The sequence below is a fragment of the Suricata suricatta genome, chromosome 8 (genome assembly GCF_006229205.1).
Source record: "Suricata suricatta isolate VVHF042 chromosome 8, meerkat_22Aug2017_6uvM2_HiC, whole genome shotgun sequence".
Taxonomy (NCBI): Eukaryota; Metazoa; Chordata; class Mammalia; order Carnivora; family Herpestidae; genus Suricata; species Suricata suricatta.
Window position 1 is genome coordinate 140760640 of NC_043707.1, and position 25556 is coordinate 140786195.

Below are 25556 nucleotides of genomic sequence, written 5' to 3' on the forward strand. Positions count from 1 at the left end.
CGGCGCGTGCCCGAGAGGAGCCGACCGCTTGTGCGCGGCTCCACGGCGTGTACCCGAGAGCAGCGGAAGGCTTGTGCGCGCGGCGGCGGGCGGGCGGGGCGGGCGAAGGCCGTGGCGGTGCTGGTGCTCGTGATCAGAGTCTTGCTGTGCGCGTGGCGGGTAACAAGTTGTGCATGTGTTTTGCGTGGCCCACACTTCACTGAAGATAATTTGTGTTTTAAAAACTAAATGAACAACAAGAAAGCCATGTGAGCAGGTCTCACCTCTGCCTGGTGAGCGTTGTTTCTCACGGTGGCCACTGTCGCTGTGTTCTTGGCTTCTGCAATGGGGCCTGCTCCACTGACTCTGGCCAGGAAGTCTGGCGGGTGAAGGAGGAGGTAATTTTGTTTTTTAAAATCATTTCAGACTAAAAATCTCACCACTACATTTACGGGTTCAATCTAGTGAGTGTTTACTATAGTTCAGTCCGGTTTTAAGGGCTTTGTGTGGCTTCTCATGAGCTCCTCATAGCATGTGAGGTGCGGGTACTATTACTGTCTCTCTATTTTCAGACCAAATACCAGCATCAGAGATGTTCGGAGCTTAGCAGAGGCCCCGTGGTAGAGGGTCAGGCCGGGGGCCCATGCGCGTGGCCAGCACACTGCCTCCAGGCAGCCCGGCATGCTCCCCTGGGCCGTATGTGCACACGAGGCCAATAAAATGTGTGTGGGGATACTCAGGGGTGTTGCTCGTAGTGTGCGGTGAGTGAGTGTAAGAGTAGAGTCTCTCTCTGTGATGGAGTGTCAGTGGCACAGCAGGGAACTTGGCAGTGAGCCCGTTCCCTCGGGCTGTGCATGGTTGATTTCCAGCTCCCGCCACCTCCCCTGCTGGACCTTCCTTCTGGATGTGCGTGCGCCATTTGTTCCTTGGACCGCGGTAATCACGCATGAATCCTGGCTCTGAAGTAAAGGTGGGACAGTGTGTGCTGGGTTCTTTGCTCGACGACGTAGATCAACAGGGTGAGACGCAGAGGGGGCGCATGGTGGCGCCTGTGGGTTCCACCAGACACAGGATTCAGGAAAAAGGCTCACTGGCCGTTTCCCATGACTCCTCAGGGAGGGGAAGTACCTGCTCTCCAGCACTGGCTCGTCCTGGTCTTTCTGTCCCGTTGCCTGAGCTGCCATCCCCGAAGCACCTAAGGTCCCCACCACGGTCCCCACTGACCTCCTGACTGCTGTCATCTGCTGGGTGGGCGACTGGTTTGTCAGGGGATGAAAAGGAAGTGATGTGGGGGCAGGAGGCAGAGTGGGAGGGACGGATAGGGACCACACCTCTGTTTCTGCCTGGGAGGACATCGGCCCTCTGCAGGGAGAGCCTGGTTCCTGCTGTTCTAGAAAGATGATAAAGTGAATTCCCGCCCCCCCCCCCCCCAACTGAGGCTGTCCCTTGGGAATGAAGAGATGAGGACAGACTTCGAGGCATGCTGGCCACTGTGGTAATTGGTGACCACTGGCCACACGTGACTGAGGAGGAACACTTTGAATGAGGCTCCATTACAAATTGAAGTGTAAAGTACACAGTAGATTTCAAAAGTGTGACGCACAAATGTGAAATTCCCATTTATAATTGTTTTCTACTGATTATGTGTTGAAATAACATTTTTGATACATTGGATTAAATAAACTTATTAAAACTAATGTTAACCTGTTACTTTTTACTTATTTCACTTGCATGCTAGAAAACGGAAACTTGCGTAAGCGGTCCACGTGTCTCCATTAGACAGCGAGCTGACTGGACGGGAGTCGTAGGGGCCTGTGAGCACGGGGGCTCGAGGGGCCGGGAGACCCCGAAGCCCTTACACCTAGTGAGCGGGCTCCCCTGAACTAGCGGAGAGCAGTGTTGACGTGCTTCCTCTAGAAATGGAGACGCTAGGACCGCTTGCCGCCGGTGCGGCGCCTGCAGCGGGGAGAGCAGGCGCCCCACGTTACCCAGAAGGCTGCCTCGAGGTGCCCGCTTCCGTTGCATCATCATCAGGGAGCTTGCCCTGGTCTAGTGCTATGTGGGTGCAGGTGACAACGAAGCAGTACGTCTTTTTACGGTCCTGGGACCGTTGCCAGTCGGTCACAGATTGCTTACAGCGCCTGGCATGGGTAACTCCAGAGGTGGCTTGAATCCGGATCGTGGTCTTGCCATTTGTTACTCCATCCGTTGCTCTTGTTTACTGTGTGGACTATTGGTAGGACCTCTTCCCAAGGTTGTGAGGACACAGCATGTGCTCCTAAGTCACGTCTATGCCCTGAGAGTAGATCAGAAATCCCTTTTTACTCCTGAAGTGGTCAAGAATCCAAGTGGTGATGCCCTAGAGATCTTCTAAGTCCACAGAAGGATATTCGACTGTCACTCGTTTAGAGTCTGGTGCCTGAGGGACACGGAGTTTGTTTTTTTCAGCACAGTGTCCCCTGTCCATGGCAGATGCTTAATATAACAGATGAGAGTAAATGAAGAAGGTGTTTGTAGAGTGAGGCCAGGAGCGCTGCTGATGAAAGAAGAATTCTGGTGGTGTGCTCTCCATCTGGGCTCCAGGCCTGATCAGAAAGTGGGCAGGCGGCACCTGTTCCCACCGCAACCGAAGTGATCTGCTGTCGAAGAATCAGAGCTGTTCGGTGAAAATCAAGACATATTCAGAAGAAAGAAATCTGTGTTGAAGAGCGTGAGTTGTGCGTTTGGCTTCTGTCACTTTCTGGGGAGATGCAAGCCGCAGGCTGTCTGCGTCTGCAGAGGAGACAGCTTAGGATGGCTCCACTCAGCAAGAATGAGACATGGGCTCCCGGGGGGGACACCAGTCCGACTGTTTTTCCACCGTCACCCAGACTGTGTTCATGCATCCTCTGTGTGTGCGCATGCCTGTGTTTCAAGTCATGGACAGCCCTTGGCCATTGCCTTCAGGTGGGAGGGAAGAATCTGATGGCCTTCAAAGGAAGTGTAAGGGTGGGCTGGGCACAGGTGGAGAGGATGTCCATAGACCAGCTCGGACGGACCTACGTGTGACTCTGGAAGAGGCTCTGGAGGAAGGGCTACCAGCAGATGAGGGGCATCTGGTGCGGAGCAGGAGAGGAAGAACGCCCCTAAGAACTCCTGGGCAGGGACCTGCCACCGCCAGCATGTCATGCTTCCTTTGGCTTCGTGGGCTCCTAGGGCAAGTGCTGTGTGAGAGGCTGAGGCTGGCGCTGGGCGCGGTGGTCTCTTCCCCTTCCCTGACCCCCTCCAACAAGAGGCAGCGCTACAGAGCAGGGGCTGGCTCCCTGGGGCTCTGTCAAGTGCTGTGAGGTCCCCAGGGGTGGCCCCCAGGTTCAATTCGGTGCTCTGTCAGCTAGAAATAATGACTTGAGCTAAGTCTCAAGTTCTCGTCTACTTGAAGGGTTTTCCAAAACAGGCACAAAATAATACTCATAGTTTAAGTAAGTCTGAGTTTAAAATTACTTAGTATAGGGGCACCTGGGTGGCTCAGTCGGTTGAGCATCTGACTTCGGCTCAGATCTTGATTTTACAGTTTGTGAGTTCAAATCCCAAGTCGAGGATCTGTGCTGACAGCTCGGAGCCTGGAACCAGCTTTGGATTCTGTCTCCATCTCTCTCTGCCCCTCCCCTGCTCATGCTTTGTGTGTGTGTCTCTCTCTCACTCTCTCTCTCTCAAGAATAAATAAACATTAAAAAAGTGTAAATTAAATTATTTAGTGTCAATAGCAGAAGTGCCTTCTCTCCCAGCCTCTCGGACCCGGGCGGCAGAAGCGAGGTGGGGAAGGGGACGCCAACAGCAAGAGGCCCAGGCTGAGCCCCCGCCTGCGGAAGCCGCCCCGAGGCGCTCTCCCTGGAGCATCAAGGCTAAGAGATGAAACCCCATCAGGACCAGGTGACGGAGGCCCCTCAACACGGGGTGCTGCAGATTCCGGTCTGGGTCTGTGAGGCGGGCAGCACCTCGACCCCCGAGGCAGCCGTCACGGCACCCGCTCCCCTACGGACTCCAAGGAGACGTCGCACCATAAGTGTTCTCATTGCGAAGGAATTATTTACTGCAGACACAAGATAACGGCTGACCGTCCAGTGACATGGGTGTTAGAGGCGCCAGCCCCCCACCTCATGCAGTTGAAAATCCATGTAACAGCTTTTAACTTCCCAAACACTTCATTGCAAAGAGCCTACAGTTGTCCAGAGCCTTACAATAAGTCACTTTACACGTGTTCTATATATGTGTTACATGCTGTATTCTTAGAATAAAATAAGTGAGAGAAAACATTACTAAGAAAATCACAAGGAAGAGAAAACCCCCTTCTAGTTCCGAACTGTACTTCCGGAACAGATCCGTGTGCACGCAGGCCGTGCTGTTCGGCCCCCTGTTGCTCAGGGTCAGCTGTATGTGAATTTTCTCAAAGAAGCTTTCGGCGACATGTCTTACCAGACTTAATTTTAATATGTTCTGAAGTATAAATTCTTTATAGTAAAAATTTATTTTATTGTTTGTATTTTTAAATGCTTATTTTGAGGGAGCACGTGCATACAGGAGCAGGGGAGGAGAGAGGAGGGAGCCTCCCAGCAGGCTGCGAGCTTTCAGCGCAGAGCTGGACTCAGGGCTTGAATCCGTGATCCGTGAGATCATGGCCTGAGCCGAAATCAAGAGCCAGATGCCCAGCTGACTGAGCCCCCCAGACGCCCCTCTCATAATGTGTAAACGTGGCATTGCGCAGCGGCCTGTGCCCTACGTGTGCCTCCTGAGGAAGGGGTGTAAGCAAACAGACCTTGGGATTTGTCGTTGGTGACCTACTGCCTTCTCAGTCAGGCACATCTCTGTAGGGGAATGGGGGGTTTACAAAAGGGATTGTTGTTCTTTTTTTATAAAAAGTCTTTTCTCATAAGGCAAATGGTGCTCCACAGTCTGTCCGTGTTGCATCGCTTTCCTGTTGCTGTGAGGCTCGTGGTTCACTTTTGTCAGATACCGTGTCTTTTCTGGTGGCCTGTTCCGGCCCCTGGCTCGAGCACTGGCAGAGGGCTGGGAAATCGGGGAGGGGGGTGTCCGAGTGGCCTTGGGTCCCTTCGTGGGGCAGCAGGCTTGCCCACTGCAGTGGTGTCCGGGCTGAGCATGGCCTTCTAGAAGGACACGTTAGATTCCCACAAGTACAGAATGTGGTGGCATTTAGCTGTCGGTTTTGTCATTTGAAAAGCATCAGCACCTTTATTTTTAAAAGGTAGTGAATTGAAGTCAGTGAGGCTCCTCGTCTGCCTTCTAGAACATTGTTGGTTGGGGACCTCAGGGTAGTGAGACCGTTTGTAGGGCTACTAGGTATGTTCACTTCCGGTAGAGATTGTTTTCTTGTGTCTTACTTTTTTTGTTCACAGAGCTAGCATGCTTGTTGTATGAATTTATTTCTACTGAGGATGATTAAATTTTACATTGTTCTAATGCTTTAGGGGATGCACTTTATTAAAATTTTTAATGTTTCTTTTTGAGAGAAACAGAGACAGAATGTGAGTGGGAGTGGGAGAGAGAGAGGGAGACACAGAATCCAAAGAAGGCTCCAGGCTCTGAGCTGCCAGCACAGAGCTCTATACGGGGCTTGAACTCACGCACCGTGAGATGATGACCTGAGCCAAAGTCGGACGCTTAACTGACTGAGCCACCCAGGCGCACCTAGGGGATGCCCTTTAAACGGTGTTACCAGTAAAGTTAGAAGAGAATTCTACTACGTTATCCGTAAATGTAAGGCATGTGGAGTGGAAGTCTCTTGTGGGGGCATTCTCTGACAGTAAGCCACTGAACTCATGGGGCCGTTCATAATCTGCGTCAGAAAGTTAAGAGCAGGGAAGTCTGGGGGGGCAAGGGCGATGTTGAGGGCAGACTGTTTAAATTAAATACATGGTATCCTGGGAGAGTGGCACATGGGCATCGTCCCTTTTCAAATAACATGTAAATGTCTGCTAGATCGTTAGGGCAGAGCCAAATGAGGATGTCTGTGTGATTACATTTGCCGTCTTCGTCTTCATTACCATTTGCTTACCCATATAAAAACTAGTCACAGTTTACTTCTTTCATTGAATAGTCTGGTATCTGCTACTTCATAGAAGCTGAATGGGTGATAATATATCATCAAAACAATGTAAGTTTTTATCACTTTTTTAAAGTGTTTTTTTTTCTTAATTTTTTTTAACGTTCATTTTTGAGAGAGAGAGAGAGAGAGAGAGTGGGAGGAGCAGAGATTGAGGAAGACACAGAATCGGAAACAGGCTCCAGGCTCTCAGCCATCAGCAGAGAGCCCCACGCGGTGCTTGAACCCACGAGCGATGAGATCATGACCTGAGCCGAAGTCGGAGGCTTAACCGATTGAGCCACCGAGGCGCCCCTAAAGTGTTTCTAATGTTCATTTTTGAGAGAGAGAGAGAGAGAGTCCATGTGCGTGTGCACGTGCACACACATGAGTAGGGGGAGGGACAGAGAGAGGGCGACAGAGGATCTGAAGTGGGCTGTGTGCTGACCGCAGAGAGCCTGATGTGGGGTTCCAACCCTGAACCGTGAGATCATGACGTGAGCTGAAGTTGAACACTCATACTGACTGAGTCCACCCAGGCGCCCCCTATTTTGAAAGGAAGGGAGAGACAGAGGGAAAGGGACAGAGAGAGGGAGAAAGAAAGAATCCGAAGTGGGCTCCTGCGGAGCCCTCTGAGGGCTCAGACTCCTGAAACATGAGGTCATGACATGAGCTGAAACCAAAAGTCAGACACAACCGACTAGCCACCCAGGCGCCCTTTTTATCACTTTTGAAACATAGGTATATAAGCTTCTCTCAAAAATAAGTATTTAAAACAATGAATAATTATTTTGTCATTTTTTTGTTAAAATTTTTTTTAATGTTTATCTACTTTAGAAAGAGAGAGCGAGCTCAGGAGTGGGGAGGGACAGAGAGAGAGAGAGGGAGATACAGACTCTGAAGCAAGAGATCATGACCTGAGCCAAAGTTGGACGCTTAACTGACTGAGCCACCCAGGTGCCCCAAGAATTAAAAAAAAATATATATTAACGCAAATCCCAAGATCACATCATTTCACCCATAGGTAGGAAGTATTTTAACATTTCAAGATTTTACTCCCATTGTGACCCCAAAGAAAAGAACAGCAACTCTTTGATGTCACCAAACACCCAGGCCATATTCCGATTTTCCTGATTTTCTCTAAGAAGTCTGCACACTTGGGAGTCTCAAACATTTTTAAAAACCATTTAATGGAAAATTGAAACACATACAGAAGTTAAGAGGATAAGAACTTCATCAAACTAAAGCAGCGAGCTCCCGGCAGCCTCGTTTGTGCGCCTCCGCCCAGCTTCCTCCTCGTTTTAAAGCAAACTCCGCACGTCCTTCCGTTCTTCAGGACATCAGCGCGGCCGTCGTGTCCGCAGAGTGCGTCGCAGTGTCCCTGCCACAGCCGTAGGGACCGCCCCAGGTCTGTGACAGGTCGTGGCAGCAGCGTCCTGCCCACTGTTGTGCATCATGTTGGGGGGGGCAGGGGGGGCGTTTTCCGTTGTCCTGTGGATCTGCGGTCATAACTTTGGAGATTAACTTGGGTTTGGTAATGAAAGAAGACTAGAAAAATGGGAGACATTGGTTTAAATCACTCGGGCAAATCCCTGTCTCTGAAGATGCTCCTCCGTCTTGGAGACGAGGGAGGGCCCCTGTGCGGCTGAGCTGAGGGGAGCAGACTCCTGCCCAGTGCGACACCGGACACTCAGCGGGGCTGGTGGTGGTTTCTGAAGTTCGAGAGGCGTGAAAATTGAGGGGAACCTCCCTGGGGTCGACTGCGGTTACTAGAAGGGGAGGCTGCGAGAGGGCTGGGGCCACACGGTGTCGGGTCCAGGCCGCAGCTGGGAGCGATGTGCACCGCGGCTCCCGCAGGAAGGCCGCCGGCCCTGCCCCTCAGCCGGCGAGAACCCAGTCCTCCGGGCCCCCTGCTTCTTTCCAGCGGGCTTCCGGTCCCAACAGCCCTCCTCTCTCCTTCCTTCCTTCCTCCTCCCTCCCTTCTTCCACCTTCCATCCTTTCTTCCTCCTTTCTTCCCATCCTTCCTCCTTCGAGCTTCCTTCTTTCCTTCCTTCCTTCCTTCTTCCCATCCTTCCTTCTCCCTCCCTCTCTTCCGTCCTTCCATCCTTCTGTCAGTCCCTCCTTCCTTCCTCCTTCTAATAACGTTCCCGTCCTCTCCGAGTTGGACCTGCCTGTGGTTTTGCCGTAGCTTCCCTGTCCGGGACTTCTGTTCTCTGCTGTTCCTGAATAAACTCGTCTTTTGGTGGTCAGATAACTGGCAGTTTTATTCTGAAGGTTAACGATAACTGGCAGTTTTATTCTGAAGGTTAACGGGTGCTTCTGCCATTCGGTTCGGTGCAGCACTGCAGGCCCAAGGTTGTGCCAGCAGCTGATGTCTTGGGTGGCCCTCCTTTTGGCCACAAGACCACGAGTATGTTCTGTTGAAAGGTGGACACTTTCCAGCTGTCTTACTTTGTTTTCATGTCGGCTCTGTGGTGTACGTAACAGCATCCCATTTTGTAGCAGACGGGCCAGAGTTCAACATGATTTGATGTCACATTCCTCGTATGTGGCAGAACCAAAACTTGGAATCATTTTTTCTTCAGCAGGCTTCACACCCAAGGCAGAGCCCACCGCAGGGCCTGAACTCATGACCTTGAGGACAAGACGTGAGCTGAGATCAAGAGTTAGACACTTCACCAAGTGAGCCACGAGGTGCCCCCCAAATTTGGAATCATTTTTTATACTGTCACCCCATCTTGTCATTAACAAACTTGCAGTGTGAATGCCATTGCTGGGAGCTGGGGGCCCTGTCCGTACTTCACTGGGGTCTCGGTCACAGGGAAGTGACGCTGCATTTATCACGAAGTGAGGGGCGCCTGAAGCATGTCATATTGCAAATATGAAATATTTGAATAAGAAATTTGGGCTAATGCTTTGACTTACAAAGATGTTGGATACAATCTAAATTAGGGCAGATCATATACATGCTTTTAAGTTATTTAAATTTCTATGAAAAGTATTTCCAGAACAGAAGTTCTAAATAAGAGCCGATAGCAGATGTGCGGCTCTCAGCGGGCCCTGTCTTAGCGGATTAGACCAGGGAATGTGCCGAGTCAGCACGGCCTGAGCTCAGCGGGGGCTTTGTGGGGAAGGGGAGACGGAGCCCTGGCTGTGGAGCCTGAGCGTGGGCTTTCCAGAAGCCACTGGGGAGCTAAGGCAGGAAGAGAAGAGCAGAGCAATCACATGTAAGTTGTGCTTCAAATGTGCAGATTTTAGTTAGTGAAGTAATACAGACTGGATTATCGATGTTTGGAAAATGAAGAGGAAAGTATGACCAATGATTCTCCCAAAAAGGTGATTAGTCTTTTTAAATGTCTTTTTAAAACTACTACATATTTATATTCTTCTAAAATAGCTAAGATTATTATACACAAATCTGTTTTGATTTAACACACGACAGGCATTTTCCCAGAGGTTTGTACCACTCCGTTGTTCTTAGTGACACATCGTAGTTCTCCAAGGAAAAAGTTAATTAACATTAACTAGTTTTATTTTTAAAACTGAAAAATATGGACCAAAAAAATGTATGCTTCTTAGTTTCAGAGCCCAGATAACTTGTTAAACTTCTTTTAAAAAGATGTTTAAAAGAAAAGCGTCATCATTTATACGCTCTCCCGTACCTTGTTTATTTCATTTACTTTCTCCTCATGGAAACGCATTCAGGTGAACTTGTAGTTTAGGATTTAGAGTGTAGTTTTAGGAATTAGTTTAATTTAGGAATTAACTCGTTTGCTTCCTCTCGGTCCCGCTGTGTGTGAGTGAGCGCGCTCCCTCCCTGATGCCTGTGGGGGCCCCTTTCTCTCTGGGTGACGCCGCCAGGTTGGGGCGTCCTTCCGTGGGTGTGCTCGCCCACTGCTGCAGGGCGGTCCTGGCCACTGCCCCCCTGGTGACAGCGAGGCCGGTGGACCGGAGACCCTTTCATCCGTGAAAGTCCGTCCATCTGTGCAAACCTTCTTTTCCAGATTTGATTTCAGAAAATGCATCTTTGAGGTAGTGAATAGAGAATGTAGTCATAAAAATTGTTTTTTAATGTCTAACCACAGGTTTCTCTTTCTCACCAGACCAATTGTGTAGATTAAATAGGGTCTTACAGGACATTTATTTTTATTGCTAGTAGCAATAGGAATATCTGTTTTTTTAAAAATGAACAAATGTGGATTTTGAGTCTCTTTGTTGAAACTCAAATGTGGGCACTGATTATAGAGGGGTCTGTAATTAAAAGGCAGTATTATTAATTTATGCGGTTCACTGAAGAGAGAGAAATAGATCTGGTTTTGTCTGTCCTCTTTCCTTGTGACGGAAAGTTCCGGTCCACAAGCGCTGGCATTGCTGCTTCCCAAGTTTCGTGTGGTGATTGAGCCAGATGGACCTTCTTGTTTCTAAGAAACTTAGGTTTTCAGTTCATTCATTTCTCTGGTTTTAAAGCAGGACAACTGGGTGATTACCACGTGTGTAGTTCTGTAATATGTTTAAAAAGAACATCTAAGTAAAAAGGTATTCAAACTTAAGATTTCAGTAGGTATTCCACAAAATACTAGAATTTGGGTCTTTACCTAAAGACTCTCTAGCATCTCAGAAAGTACACCCTGTTTACTTGGATCCTAGCAGTTTGTAGTTTTTGGTCCTTCCTTTAAAAATTAGCTCAACATTTTAGTAAGTTACATCGGAAGTTACGTTTGCTGACTAACACTAACAATCCGGTTTACCTCGTGAAAATCATTAGCTGCTATTTTTCCTCACATTTTTTGGAAGGATTAAATAAAGTGATTTCTTTACAGACTGAGCACAGTTCTCTAACACAGAGGGGGCGACGCTGCTGGGGTCACACGCCCTGCTCACCCGCGCGTGCGCCCTGGGCGGTGGCGGGCGAGCCGCGGCGGGCAGCCGCCTCCTGCGGGGGTCTCGGGCGTCCTCTCCGTGCTGCTCCGGGGGCGGGCGTGAATGGTCACTACTCACGGCCCGAGAGAGTGTGCGCGTCCGGACCAGACCCCGGCTCGGGTGCCCGCCGCGTCGCCTCCCCAGCGCTCCCTCTGACCGGGAGGCTCGAGGTGTCCGCCGAGGCTGTCCGCACGCACTTCCGGGGAGGCCTTTAGGAACAGCTGCTTCGCTCAGGACTCTTTCTGCCGCCGCCGCGTCACTGCGCGTCACCCTCCCGAGGTGCCTTTACCGCCTGCCCTGACGGCTGTGCACTGTCGCCGCGGGGTCGCCTCCGTGACGGGAGATGGCCTCCTGGAGGGCTGGCCCGCTGCGTGGGTGGGAGCAGGAACCGAGAACCCACGCACACTTTAAAGATCCTTCTTACCGGGAAAGAGACTTGTTTCCATCAGGAAGCACACAGGAGTTTCTGTGCGGGAAACCGGTCCGTTTATTCCGAGCGCCTACGTGCAGAACGAGGACGTTCATTTAGACCGCGAGCCCTAACATAACGCTTCCTGGGTCCTCCTAACAGTTTCCTTCCGATATGTTTCAGCCTCAAGAAAATAAATGGCCCTTGGTAATTCAGTATCTGTAATATTAACTCTGTGACTGTTGCATGAAATCTCCAGTGGGTGTTTGCACCCAGCTGAGGCCCTCGGACAAGCCACGTTTGCCCCGGTGGCCAGCCGTTAAGAGATGCTGGGAACTGGATCTTCAGCTTTGTGATACATTGGTCATAATTATGATGGACCGAGCAGTCGTGTTCGTGGTCAGAAACACAACCCTCAGTTATGACATTCCCTTGGGAAAATAAGGCTCTGGTTTAACAGGACGATTTTGTTTTGACTCTGACTTAAGGAACAGTGTCTAGGAAGACTGGGCCGGAGAAGGGTGGGTGGCCCGGCTGCTCGCGCCGAGCCCCATCTGGCCTGGACCTGGAAGGACCAAGGCACCGCCTCTGAGTTGACCAGGATCCCAGGACCCATTTTGGTGGGCGAGCAGGATGTCCCTGAAGCAGAGGCCTGCTGGATACCAGGCTGAGTCGTCTGAGACTTGCTGTGCAGCCATCCCGACTTTGTGGGGGGGGTCATGGGTTCAAGATCATTGACATGATGTTGAGGTACAGAGCTGGTGAATAGTAGAATTATAATTCATTAATCCAGCCCTTGGTAGCATTTTATAAGTTCTGGTGAATGCTGAAGAAAGGTGCTCTGATCTGTAATAAAATTCTAGCACTCAAAGTTCGTTTCCTTTTCACATCTGCTTCATTAAGTTCCGTTGTTTATTAATTTTTCTTATGCTTGCATTTGTTTCAGATCTCAGATTCCTTGAAGTGACATTGAAGAGCACTAGGACCTGAAAATGAGTGAACTTGACCAGTTACGGCAGGAGGCCGAGCAGCTTAAAAACCAAATTAGGGTATGTTGCTACATGTGTGTTCAGTTTATTTTATAAATCATTTGGATATCAGGTCAGGGGTTACCTGTTTGGGGGAAGGTGGGTTTCAGAATGGCTCCCGAGGGGTGTGGATTGAAACCGAATTTTCGCTGGCCCCAGGATGGGCTAATCACAGAGTCAGATGGTTGGCCTGGCACATGATTTTCAGGGTTCTGTTTTCTAGTATATCATTATTTGAATATACAAAAAGTTATTTTCAATTTATAAATGTCTCTGTGTATATTTTCTCTTGACCTTGAGAATTTGCTTCATGACATTCTTTTGGTCACTTTGTGGAGTATGGTGTATGCTTCCCTGCCACTGTTAAGTTGGGGACAAGAAACCTGTTTAAAAATAAAGGGTATTAACGACAACAGTGGCAGGGCTCTCCGGTGTGCCTCAGGCGTCCTGGAGGAGAGGCCGGTGGCCCTGGGCATCCGCAGGGTCGGGCAGGCCGTTGAGTGAGAGCAGGTACATATAGCTGAAGATGAAGACACAGGTGATTGATTTGCGTGTACAGCGGGGCTGCGGCTCCGAGGGGCCCCCGCCCGCCCCTGCTATGCGGGGGGGGGGGGGGGGGCCCGCCCCCAGGGCGCTGCGGGGAGGGTCTAAAGACCTCAGTGCAGCTCTCCGGTTTGAGGAGACCGGATTTTTAATGAACATTTTCTAGAGGAACGTTCAGTGCCAGCACTTGCTCCTGTTCTCGGACTGGTGATAAGAAGGCCTAAGACCAGAGGGGTGGGTACCCCGAAGACCCGCCCTCAGGGCGCTGAGGCAGGTCCTTGTCCTCTTGAGGAAGGGGCTCCTCGGGGCCTACCTGGTCCTACAGCACCGTTTTCAGTGTGTGTCTAAGCAACAGTTTGTTTTCCTGAGTCCGTGGTGAGGACGAGCCCGGTTCCTTCCAAGTGACCAGCTGTATGCTCAGAAAGCATACAAACGTCACTGTCGTTGGAGCCAACTTTTTTTCTTAAGGGTGAGAAAAGATAATGGAATTTTTTCAGTTACAGCCAAGAGGAAACAAAGTAGCTTTCAAATTCAAATTTCAAATCTTAACATTTAGAAGATCAGATGCAGCTCAATAAAAAGAGGGAAGATTTGGTATTTTTAATTGTTTGATCAGATTTGTTTAACATATCTCTCCACCCTTCAGAATATAGCAATCAGAGTTTTGTGTTTCTAAAAGCTATAATTATTAAGTAGAAGTTGCTGTTCATAGCGGGTTCAGACCTGCTCACAGCAGATAACGCTTGTGCGGGGCTGGTGAAAGACCTCCGACATCGGGGAAACAAAGCCGGAAAGCTTGTTCTGTGTCACTTCCCGGTCACATCACGAGCCACAGGCAGCGCCCCCAGGGACAGGGCCAGTGTGGGAGCCACACCTGGGGTTTGAACGTGTGAAAAGAGAGGAGCATCTGGCTGGCGTAGTTGGTGGAGCGTGAGACTCGTGATCGAAGGGTCCTGAGTTCAAGCCTCTCATTGGACGTGGGGATTACTTAAAATTAAATTAAAAATGAAAGTATGAAAAGAAACAGGAGGAGGGGCACCTGAGGGGCTCAGTCAGTTAAGCGGCCTACTCTTGATCTCGGCTCAGGTCGTGATCTCTGTTCGTGGGGTCAAGCCCCTGTGGGTCTCTGCATTGTTGGCATGGAGCCTCTTGGGATTCTCTCTCTCTGTCCCTCTCCCACTTTCTCCTTCACTTTTAAATTAAAAAAAAAAAAAGAAACAGGTGGTATCAATTAAAACAAATTTTTTAAGAGAGTATATACATTGGCAGGAGAGGAGCAGAGGGAAGGAGAGAGAGAGAGATTGAGAATCTTAAGCAGGCACACACGCAGCACAGAGCCCGGTGCGGGGCTCAGTCCCACGGCCCTAGGATCATGACCTGAGCCAAAATCAGGACTCAGATACCCAACCAGCTGACTCACCCACGTGTCCCCAGGTGGAATCCATTTTTAACAGACTTTGTCTAAACCAGTATATCCAAAATATTGTCACGTCAGCATATAATTGATAGATATTTTTTAAAAAGTAGATATTTGTGGCACCTGGCTGGCTTAGTCGGCGGAGCACGCAGCTCTTGATCTCAAGGTTGTAAGTTCAAGCACCACGTTGGGTGTAGAGAATATTTAAAAATAAAATCTTTATGGGGGCCTGGGTGGCTCAGTCAGTTAAGCCTCTGACTTTGGCTCAGATCGTGATCTCATAATTTGTGAGTTCAAGCCTTATATGAGGCCCTACACCGACAGTGTGGAGTCTGCTTGGGATTCTCTTTCCCCGTCTCTGCCCCTCCCCTGCTCGCACGTGCTTGCTCTCTCTCAAATAAATAAACTTCAAAAAAAAAATAAGACAAAATGTTTATAAAATAAGAATAAAAAATGGTACTTTTATTATTTCACATTCCTCTCTTTGAACTGGGCCTCGAGAAGTCAGTGTGTCCTGCAGGCCTCAGTCTGTCTTGCTGCGTCTCAGGTGTGGACCGGACCGTCCAGGAGACAGCGCCTGGGCCGCAGGTCTCCCTGCGCCCTGCGGCCCAGGCCAGGCCAGAGCCAAGCGCGAGCCAGTGCCCCGGTGCAGCACCGGGGCGGACGGCAAAGGCTGGCCAAGCCCCTCACACCAAACAGGAGGAGAAGGCTTCCTTTCAAAAAGAAAACAGTCTTTTCTCTCTGCCTGCCCAAGGAGAGCGCACTTGTGAAAGGGTGCAGCGCATAGGGAAGCCCACAGGCAGTGGCCTGCGTTCTCGGGCTTGTTTCTGAGCTGAAAGGCCCCAGGACCCTCTCATCCTACCTCAGATAGTGAGACACAGGCTCTTACAGGGACGCCGGCCAAACCGCACGCTGTTTTAAGGTACAGGAGCTGATGAATGGGTTAAGGAAAAGCTCGAAATGTGCAGGCACCGATGGGTAGGAAGGCGCAGCGCGCGCCAGGGTCCCGGGTCTGGCTCAGCCGCGCAGGCGCCTTCCCTGGGGTCGGAGCAGGAGGGGTCCTCACCGTGTTGTCGCTGGCTTGGAGGTGCTGTGGTTTAAGGGGACAAAGAGATGACCTGTTCCCGCCAGGGGCGCTTCTCCCCACAGCCGGTGTGGAAGGCGCGGCGCTAAGTGCTAGCCCGGCAGGCCCATGCTCACCGGGCCGGTCGGGTGGAAGCCGCGCTGGAAGGCGGTCGCGCCGTCCCTGTGTTTACGGGGCAGTCACGGAGCTCGCCCGCCGTGGGACAGGTCCAAGGCGCTCGTTCTGAGAAACGCCGCCCTCCGTGACCGATAGCACTTGTTGGCCAAAGTGAAGACTGAATTGGAGTTCTCTGTGTTTACTTTTTTAAATTGGCTTTTCCTGGGTCTCCTGGGTGGTTCTTCCAGTTAAGTGTGTGACTTCGGCTCAGGGCATGATCTCACAGTTCGTGAGTTCGAGCCCCGCATCAGGCTCCGTGCTGACAGCTCAGAGCCTGGAGCTGCTTCGGATTCTGTGTCTGCCTCTCTCTCTGCCCCTCCCTCGGCTAGTACTCTGTCTCTCTCTTTCTCTCTCTCGATCTCAAAAAGATATAAAAACATTAAAAATAAAAAAATGGCTTCCCCTCCGCTTACTGATAGTATCTCCCATGGTCTGTTGTGTGGTGTGCTATGAAATCCAGTTTAATCTTTGTCCACTAACCAAAGTGAAGTTGCTTAAGCCCCGTGGTTTATTTTTTCCACTTAAAAAATTCTCATTCTTTTTTAAAACTTAAAGCCATGTATAACATCAGTAAGAATGGTATTAGGAAATAAATGTTAAACTGAGTACTTAGTAGGTAAATCCGCTGATGAAAGATTGCTGGTCTGGACCTTCCCTCTGCTTACCCCGCACCCCAGATGAAGATGCTGGCAGAGAAACGCTTCATGACGTAATTTTTTGGTGTTTTAATTATTTAGTCCATTAAGTAGAATTAATTAAGCAGAATGACTTTTCTTCTTTAATGGTTTAAAATTTTTTTTACTGTGTAATTCTTTTTGAGACAGACAAGAGTATGAGTGGATGAGGGGGAGAGAGAGAGGGAGACATAGAATCCTGAGCAGGCTCCAGGCTCTATGCTGTCAGCACAGAGCCCGACATGGGGCTTAAACTCATCAACCGCAAGATTATGACCTGAGCCGAAGGCGGACACTCAGCCGACTAAGCCACCCAGGCACCCTAGAATAACTTTTAACAGGATAATTAAACCTGAATTTGAAATCTAGAACTTTGGTACATTTATAACAACAGTCTCTCTGAGTCTATTTTCATGTTCTGAGTTGATGAATATCCCTAACAGCTTCATGAAGTCAAGATTTATCCACAGTGAGATGGTTTGCCCTGCAGAATGGCGTCCGGGCCCACGGGAGCCTGTGCACGTGCGTGAGTCCTGTCGTATGGCCAGCTGTCGTTTTGAAAGCAGCTAATCACATGACTACATAATGGAAATATTTTTTTACTAGAAATTTCTAATAATTTCCTTTGAAATTACTCCAACACTCAAATTTTGACCCTTTTAAAAGCTATTGTCTCATTTTCCTTCATAACTTTTATATTTCCTAGTAATTTAGATCACTGAGGAGTGATGAAATTGTCTTCGTTAGCCTTGGCATAACCCTGTTTTAGTTCTGACCTGCTTCCCAGGGTCATGTTACAGGTAACAGGTGCAAGAGCCAGAAAGGCTTACTTGAATTTGATTGTCTTGACCCCAGACCCTTTGCTCTTTTTCGTAGAGCCTTGCATTAGGTATTATTTGGCTTGAAAACAAAGTCTTTAGGGCCTCCTGGGGGGCTCAGTCGGTTAAGTGTCTGACTTCGGCTCAGGTCATGATCTCACGACACGTCGAGCCCCGCGTTGGGCTCTGCTGGCAGCTCAGAGCGTGGAGCTGCTTCTGATTCTGTGTCTCCCTTTCTCTCTGCCCTTCTCCTACTTATGCTCTCTTTCTCTCAAAAATTGATAGACATTAAAAAAAAAAAAAAGAAAAGCAGAGTCTTTAAATAACAGGCTCTGTAGTGCAAGATCTTTGGGCTAGATATCCAGTGCTTTCTGGACTTTTTTCTCAGAGCCCCTGGCTCCCAGGCTGTAGAAAGAGCGAGGTGCATGTGCAGGTCTGCAGCTAGCAGGAGAGGGAGCAGCGGGGCGATTCCGGGGCCACAGGGGTGTGGTGTGGCTGGGAGGTGTGAGCTGGAGCTCGGTGGGGGGCGGCCAGCGGCCCTGGGCTGGGCTCCAGCAGGGGAGTTGGGGCGGGGGGGAGGGCGTCTCCCTCCTCCTTTCAGCTTCTGCCCCTGCCGTCCGCGGAGGGTCCAGGACCAGGGATTGAACGTGCAGGCCCGTTAGTAACCCCCTTGTCGTTCTTGTTTCCTAGGACGCTAGAAAAGCGTGTGCGGATGCGACTCTGTCTCAGGTAAGGACCCGTCTTCGCAGAGCGGCCCTCCTGGCACTGAGGCCCGTGCCCGTGGCACACAGGGCGCCTCAGAGCGAGCTGCGCTCCGGCCTGCTCCTCTCGCACCGCGAGGGCGCAGACACCGGGACCCATTTCCAGAAGGCACAGGGAGTAAGGGTTTTCCCTATGTGAAAGACCAATGTCTCCCAAGCCTTAGGTAATTACTATTACAGAGGTCAGAGCTAGGAAAAACTGCAGTCTTAAGACAGTTTGAAGCTCTTCTTAACAAAATTTTCTTCAGAACTTGGCTTTCTAAATCCAGTTTGGCAGATCCTCAAAACCTTGCACATAAATCATGAACCAGCAGTTCTGCTCCTAGACACACACCCAAAAGGATCGAAACCTGGTGTTCAGACAGGGGTACGCACGTGCGTGTTGTCAGCAGCGCCGGTCAGTTTCCAGAAGCCGGAGACAGCCGCAGGCTCTGGGGACAGGAGCGCGTCGGCAGCGCGGCCCCTTCCCAGGCAGGGCGAGCCTCCTGCGGGCCGCCCAGTGCCCGGGGCCAGTGCGGGGCCTGGGGGGCGGGGGGGTCCCGGGACTCAAGGCGGCGGCGCTCGCACACCCGTGTGACCGTGCTGAATGCCATGGGCTGGGTCACTTTAAAATGGGGACTCTCACCTCATTAAAAAAATGTCCAAAGTATTCAGCAGAGACGTGAGAAGGTTCGGTCTGTACTTGCACTGAGGCCGGCTAAACATGTTCCGATGTCCCAGTGCCTCCGGGGCCGCGCGGTCATTGGAGCTAAACAGTAAGTCAGAGAGAAAGCTGCACCTCATGGAACTCCTAAATCTGAATCCTCAGACGCCCGTGCGTGTTTGACGCCCGTCGTCGGGGCGCCTGCCTGCCCGCCCGCCCGCCTCGGTCGGTCGAGCACACGACGCAGTCTCGGGTCATGGGTGTGAGCCCCTGTTAGATCTTCAAGTAGAGACTACTTAATAAAATCTTTTCTAAAAGGGCCCCCTTATTGTGGTACATTCAGTCCACGTGTCAGCTCGGAATCATTACTGCCCGTTTGTACATGTCAGAGCGAATCGCGGGTTTTCTTGTCCGGCTCTGTGCCATAAGCAAGTGTGCGCCGCATCGGTGCACGGCCTGGTCGCTGTGGGCAGCGTGTGAGCCGTGGGCCTGTGTTCAGTTGTGCTGGAGGCTGCAGAGACCATCGTGGTAGGAGGGGCGGGAGGGGCCGGGCCCGGACGAGCAATTAGAAGTGGGGAGACGGGGAGCGCGTGCTCTGGGGGGGCTGGAGCCCCTGCGCACCAGGTAGAGCAGCGGACTCCCTGCGGACCACGAGAGGCAGGTAGGTCCCGCGGTAAGCAGGAGCCGCAGCGACTGCCGCCTGGGTGCCCGGCGGGAGCAGGGTGGGCACAGCGCCGTGGGCGAGCGGCACGGCCGGCCCCAAGGTGGCCGGTGCTGCCAAGCAGGGTGGGAGAGGAGGAGAGGAGGAGAGGAGACCTAAGGGGAGGCCATTGCATCACAGACTCTTAATTTGCAGTCACTTTTATTTTTAAGATCACAAACAACATTGACCCAGTGGGAAGAATCCAGATGCGCACCAGGAGGACGCTGCGGGGGCACTTGGCCAAAATTTATGCCATGCATTGGGGCACGGACTCCAGGTGTGTGGGGGCATGAGCAGAGCGCAGTGCTTGATACGCACGGGGGTGGTTCTGTTTTGCTGAGGGATGGTCATCCTAACCTCACTTGCTGTTACTTGTAAAGACACCGTGAGGTGGTCAGCCGTCTGGGCAGGCCAGGCCTAGTGTCACAGTGCATGTCCCCTGTCCGTATTCCACTCACCGTTTCGTCACGACCCTCGGCATCTTCATCTGAGCGCCAATTCTGATCTCGCCATACCCCCTCGCTCACCCCGCTCCGCTGTGCGGTGTCTGTGTGACCTTGGGGAGGTCATGCAGCCTCTCTGCGCCATGGTTCCTTGTCTTCCGGCCTCTTCCATGCCCTCGCGGCGTCAGCGTCCCGGCCCAGGGGTCACAGACCCGCCGTGTGGGGCAGGGAGGGTTAGGTGTGCGGAGCCTCAGCGGCGGCGCCAGCGTCCTGAGGGCCACGCGCGTGGGTGTTGGTTTTCGCAGAGCCGCGGGGATGTGGGGGCGCACGGCTTAGCTCCTGCCACCGTTCTTTCCTCTGGGTGGTCCGTCCCCATCACGTTCTGGTCCTTCCTTCCCCTCCGTTCTCTACATCCCATTTCCCTTGACCTGCAGCGTCCCTTCGGAGAAGGCTCTTCAGCTCTTTTCTTTCTCCTTTCGAGGCTGCGGGCAGGTGTGTCTCTTCTGCTTATTGCAGCCGAATAACTAAAACCCCGCCCCCCGCCCGGCTTCGTGCCCGGAAGATGCTGTGTCAGACACCTAACGCCATTCTTGAAATGCCTTTGTTTGAGTAGCATTTTTGTGTGTGTTTGTCAGAGAGGGATTGCTTGGTTTTCTCTTTGTTCATGAAATTGTCTGCTTTAGAGTATAAACAGCTACCGAACAAAAGAATCTATCTTTGGTTTGTTCTGTACAATGTTCCGTTCAATTTCAAATGCAAATGAGAGCTAACTTCAATCATTTTAATGATGGCAATAATCAGAATAAGAAAAGAGAAAGAAAAATACCCTTGCTAATCAATCCACCTTGGAATTTGCTATCAAAAGTAGACAGTAACCAAACGGTCCATTACTCTAGGGCTGCTTCTCCATCTGTAGCAACATCAGTGTCCTGATTAGACAGGATGTTTGATAGACAGCACTGCGGCTAGGTTGTACTGGTATTCGGGAACCTAGTACTTGGAGCTTAGTACTCAGAGCCTAGTATTCAGGAATCTGATACTTAGAGCCTGGTACTCAGAGCCCAGTACTCAAGAATCTAGCAGTTGGAGCCTGATACACAGGAATCTGGCACTGGGAGGCTGGTGCTCAGGAATTCAGTACTTGGAACTGAGTACTCAGGAATCCAGTAGTTGGAGCCTGGTGCTTGGTGCCCGGTAGCTGTCTAGGTTGCCTGAGCAGTTTGCTCCCCTGCAGCAGACAGGCTCTCGTGTGGGGAGTTGTAGAGATGACGGTGTTCCTTGCATGTGACGGTGACCGGGGCTGGAGGTTGGCCTGCAGGCAGCTGTGTGGCCAGAGCAGGGGAAATGAGGAGGGGGCTCAGGGTGAGGCAGGAGGGCAGGCAGCCACCAGGTGGCCCAGCTCCCTGACAGCTGTGTGTAGGCTGCGTTCCATCGAGTTCAAACACAGAGTGCGCTCTGAAAGCCTCAGAGTCAGCAGGAAGGAGAGCAAAGGCATGAATAAGCAGCACCAAATTCAGGGTCCTGGTCACCCTGTCAAGAAGGGGCGACCTGGGGTATGCCGTAGGAGGCTGGTGGGCGCCGTGCTGGTCTTGTTCTGTGTCTTGGATGGGGGGGGCGCAGACATTTGTGTCTGGTTGTGAAACCGCACGCTTGTCCCCAGTGCCCTTCCAAGGGGTCCTTAGTTTATAATCACAGATGATAGAAAACAAAACATTTTAAGGAGGATCTGTGCTCCTCAGAGCCTTTCAGGGATTATTTTTTCTAGATAACCATATTTTCTAGATAGGTACAGTTTTGCCTTTTTAAAGTCCAAAATAGTTTTAAAAATTTTGGATGTACATTTTGCTTATGTTGTCTTTATATTTTCTGCTTCCTCCATAATGCAGTAAAGGTTATTGCACAAGATTTTTTTCCATGACTCAGGGCTCTTAATTCATGAGTATCAGTTACCTTGTCGTGTTTGTGTACTTTGTTGATGCTCTCAAACTGTTGCAGGGAGTGGCGGTTTGTTTTTCAGAATTAGAGGAGACCCCACGATAAGAGGCGTGTGTGCCCGCGTGTGTCTGTGTATTACGTCTGCCTTTGTGCTCAGCAGCACATGTCCATCTGTGCTTGAGGTGCGCTCTCCGCCTCTGGGGGCCTCTTTCAGGTGCGGGAGCTCGTGTGAACCTTTCTCTCCCACGCTAAACCCTGCGGGAGTCTTGTTACAACGGAGAGTGAGACCCAGCCAGCCCAGCGAGGCGTGGAGCCTGCCCTCCTCCCGGTACACGCAGGGTCGGATGCACTCGGGTGCGGGCCTCCCTGGGACCTCTGGCCTCAGCTCCCCAGAGCTCTCGCTTCCTTGCCGGCGCGCGCCGGTGTGTTCCGGGCGGACGGTGCCTCCCAGTAACCCACTCGTGGAGAGCGGGCAGCTCGGGGGCAGAGTCAGCCCGGTTCTCCGGCAGTTGTCCTGCCTCGGATTAAGAGGCGTCTCTCTCACCTTCTGGGGGATCATCGGACAGCTTAACATCTCTCAGACCCTCGGGCGAGTCAGCACATCTTAAGCTCTCTGAGCAGGAGGCCTTTCTAGAGGTGACCCTCGTGTAGGTCGAGCTTCTGGACCTTGGCCTGGGCAGTGCAGTCAGGGCCCGCCCGAGATGGAGCAGCACAGCGAGGCGTGCTCGTGTCCTGGAAGGAAGTCGCTTCGCGTGCCTCCCGGGTTTGTGACTGAGCCCGGGTGCAGGGCTTTGCTTTAAGAAACTGCATCTGAACACTGATAGGTTGGGACCGGCGCTTAGTTCGGTTCTGTGATGCGCTTTGCAGCTTCCTTGTGAAGGAAGTTCGCACATCACAGCCCAGAGTTTGATGGAAAATGTCACAGTTGGCAGTGTTGTGAGTCAATTTTACCTCCAGGTTTTGTTCAGTTCATTAAGCTAAATATGCTTGTGGCCGAAAAGATCGAAACCTGTGTTTGATTAAAATCGTTAAAATTAAAACTCTGTGGGGGGTGGGGGGTGGCCATGGGGCCCTACCCGCACCTCACCCATCCTCCCGTTTCCAGATGCCTAGAATGTCATGGCAGAGATTTAAAGGCCCTTGGGGCTCACCTGTCAGCCTCAGTTGGGAAGTTGGGCCCCGGGGGAGTCCGGAGACCCAGTCCTCCCCTAGGTCTGGCCCTGCCACTGTCCTCTCCTGCGGTAGGAAGGGCCACAGAAGACTGGCCCTGCACACGTGTCCTTGGGGGAGGTGGGAAACCCTGGGCGCCTGTGCAGCATCTGAGCTCCCCCTGGGGGCAGTGCCAGGATGCCCTACTTAAAAAAACGGGAAAGAAAAAAATGTAATCTGTCATCGCATACCATACTGCGGCATATCTGTAGAGATTCCTTGCCATTCCTTGAAAACGGCACATTCTGTAGGACAGAGTTCTTAGGGGATCTTCTGAACAGCCCTGGTTCCCAGAATGACTCACGCTTCTTTTCTGCAGCATCCTGTCTTAATTCTGCAGATAGAGGCAGTGCACCTTTCAACACCAGATCCCAAACTTAGCAGTTATCCAAAGCAAGAAAATAATCGTGAAGAACATTCGTGACAGTTACTAGTCTCTTCTGCTGGACAAGGCATGATTCTGCTGTCGTCTGTCATCTCTTTTAAAAGCAGGTGGGAGGTTAAGTACCTCCTTAATGTCTCCAGGAGACCTGGAGTCTAGATTTAGCTCAGGCTAGGAAGTTTTCATGATTCGTTTATTTTGGTGAGAAATGTCTCATGAATTTGGAATATCTGAAAGCTTATTATGCTTTTATATCTAAGCTTTCTGCATGTCTAAGTGGAAGTTAAGTTGTGAACTAAGTATTTTCTGCCATCTTTGCCTCTTGAAAGATCTGTGTGTTTCAGGGCTCCTGGGTGGCCCAGTCGGTTAAGCATTGACTCTTGGTTTTGGCTCAGGTCACAATCTCATCGTTCTTGAGTTCGGGCCAAATCGGGATTCTCTCTTGCTCTCTCGCGCTCCCTCCCTCTCTCCCTCTAACCTCCCTCCTTCTCTCTCTGTCTCTCCCCCTCTCTCCGTCTCTCAAAACAAACTTTAAAAAAGAAAAAGAAAGATTTGTGTCTCAAATTTGCTGTATAATGAACAGAAACCAAACAGAAGCAGGTAGGAGAAATGAGCCTGTCTCAGCTCACCTTGACCTTGCTGATCTTGTTTGCATTTGAAAGCCAGTGCTCTTGCGTCTGGTCTGCAGGGTTATGCGCCGGAGTCTTTTCCTGCGTGCTTTCAAGGTGGAGCTGGCAGTTGGCCCTTCTTGTAAATCAGTATGCTTTGTCCCAAGCAAATGTGACACTGAAGTGTGTGTTCAGTCACTAAGAGTTTGTACTGTTGCCTTTGTGTGATGTCTGGGTGCCGACGGCTCTGCTCTTGTCCTGTCCCTCTAGGCTTCTGGTCAGCGCCTCCCAGGACGGCAAACTGATCATCTGGGACAGCTACACCACAAACAAGGTAAGGGCTGTGTCGGGTCCCCTCCCTGAGAAACCGGCCCCGGGGGAGGCGGGCTTGCAAACCCTGTTCACTTGTGCAGAGCCTCGAACACTGGACAGGGAGGGGGGCCATGGTGCTTTTTGTTTCTCGTGTGAGGCCAGGTCACGTGGCTAGCACGTGTCACTAGTCTCCTCTGCATAGACTGTACAGTACAGGGGAGGGGAGGTTAAGTGCCTCCGGAATGGATCTGAGAGTCCCTAGATGCCAGGTTTAGCTTAGCCTGGGGAATTTCGTGTTTTATTTAAAAATGTAGAAATTAAGCTTTTCATTTAGTTATTAGTTTTTACAAGAGATCACCTGAAAAGCAATATACTTTAAAATGTAATAAATTAAATTATTTTAAACACTTAATCCAAGGTTGTGGTGAATGAGAAAGTACTGTCACTGGGTCCAACCATGGAAAGAGCAGCCTGGGTGGCATTTTCCTGGAGAGTTCTGGGCGTGCGCGGCCGCGCAGTGTTTACAGCCCGTCTCACTGCAGCCCAGGGCGCCCTGTGCGGACTGATTACACCGTCTAGTTTGGTTCCTTCACGAAAAACATTTGTAAACCAGTTTGTAGCCATTTTGACACTCCAGTGAAATGTTTTCTTTAGCCTCGCGTTTGGACTAGGAGGCCCGGAGGCTGCTGAAGTGCGCGCCCAGCCGTAGACGGAGGGCTCAGTGAGGCCCGGGTGAAAGTCGTGTGCAGCCCTGGGTTTCTGCCTGAACTCCAGTACTTCACCGACTGGCCACATAGCACTTATTTTCAAAATATTTTTGGCTGTTGTTTCTCTCTGCCACCTTCTGTGCAATGAGAGTTGAAGACTAGAAGTAGAAGCCTGTAGTCTACAGTTAATGTTGAACTTGATCGTGTCTACATCATCTGTGTTCTGTCATTTAGGTGCATGCCATCCCTCTGCGTTCCTCGTGGGTCATGACCTGTGCATATGCCCCTTCTGGGAACTATGTGGCCTGCGGTGGCCTGGATAACATTTGCTCCATTTACAATCTGAAAACTCGTGAAGGGAACGTACGTGTGAGCCGTGAACTGGCCGGACATACAGGTACCTGTCGTCATCAGTGACCTCCGAGCTGTAGAGGAAGGTCGCGTTGTGCGCTTTGGACCCTCCCCTCTTGTCAATAATTATTCAGTGAGATGAGATTGGTTGTACTCAAGGCCAAAACCACTGTGAAAATGAAATCAAAGACAGGCTCTGATAATGCCTTTACCATTAAGAAACCTTGGGGTTGAAGTTGCTGGGGCCTCCTGATCCCAAGGATTGCAGGGACTTGGGTCACTGCCTTAGCAGCTGGCAGCCACCTTTCTGATTTTCTTTTCACGTGGTTCAGTCTTTTACCTCCGTCTGAGCCGTCTGGTATCTTAAGTGCCGTTCCGCGGGGGTTTCCTCATCTAA

At 51.0% G+C, this 25556-nt stretch overlaps 1 protein-coding gene across 2 annotated transcripts in view; it reads left to right on the top strand.

Moving 5' to 3' along the window:
- GNB1 (G protein subunit beta 1) overlaps positions 1 to 25556 on the top strand; it is a 40887-nt gene that overhangs the window by 465 nt on the left and 14866 nt on the right. For both annotated transcript variants that reach the window (XM_029949488.1, XM_029949489.1), the window contains exons 2-7: positions 1292 to 1296; positions 12330 to 12434; positions 17796 to 17834; positions 19383 to 19489; positions 24060 to 24123; positions 25043 to 25205. In XM_029949488.1, coding sequence (XP_029805348.1) covers positions 12378 to 12434; positions 17796 to 17834; positions 19383 to 19489; positions 24060 to 24123; positions 25043 to 25205 — 430 coding nt within the window. In that variant the 5' untranslated portion in view covers positions 1292 to 1296; positions 12330 to 12377. The remainder of the gene's footprint in view (positions 1 to 1291; positions 1297 to 12329; positions 12435 to 17795; positions 17835 to 19382; positions 19490 to 24059; positions 24124 to 25042; positions 25206 to 25556) is intronic.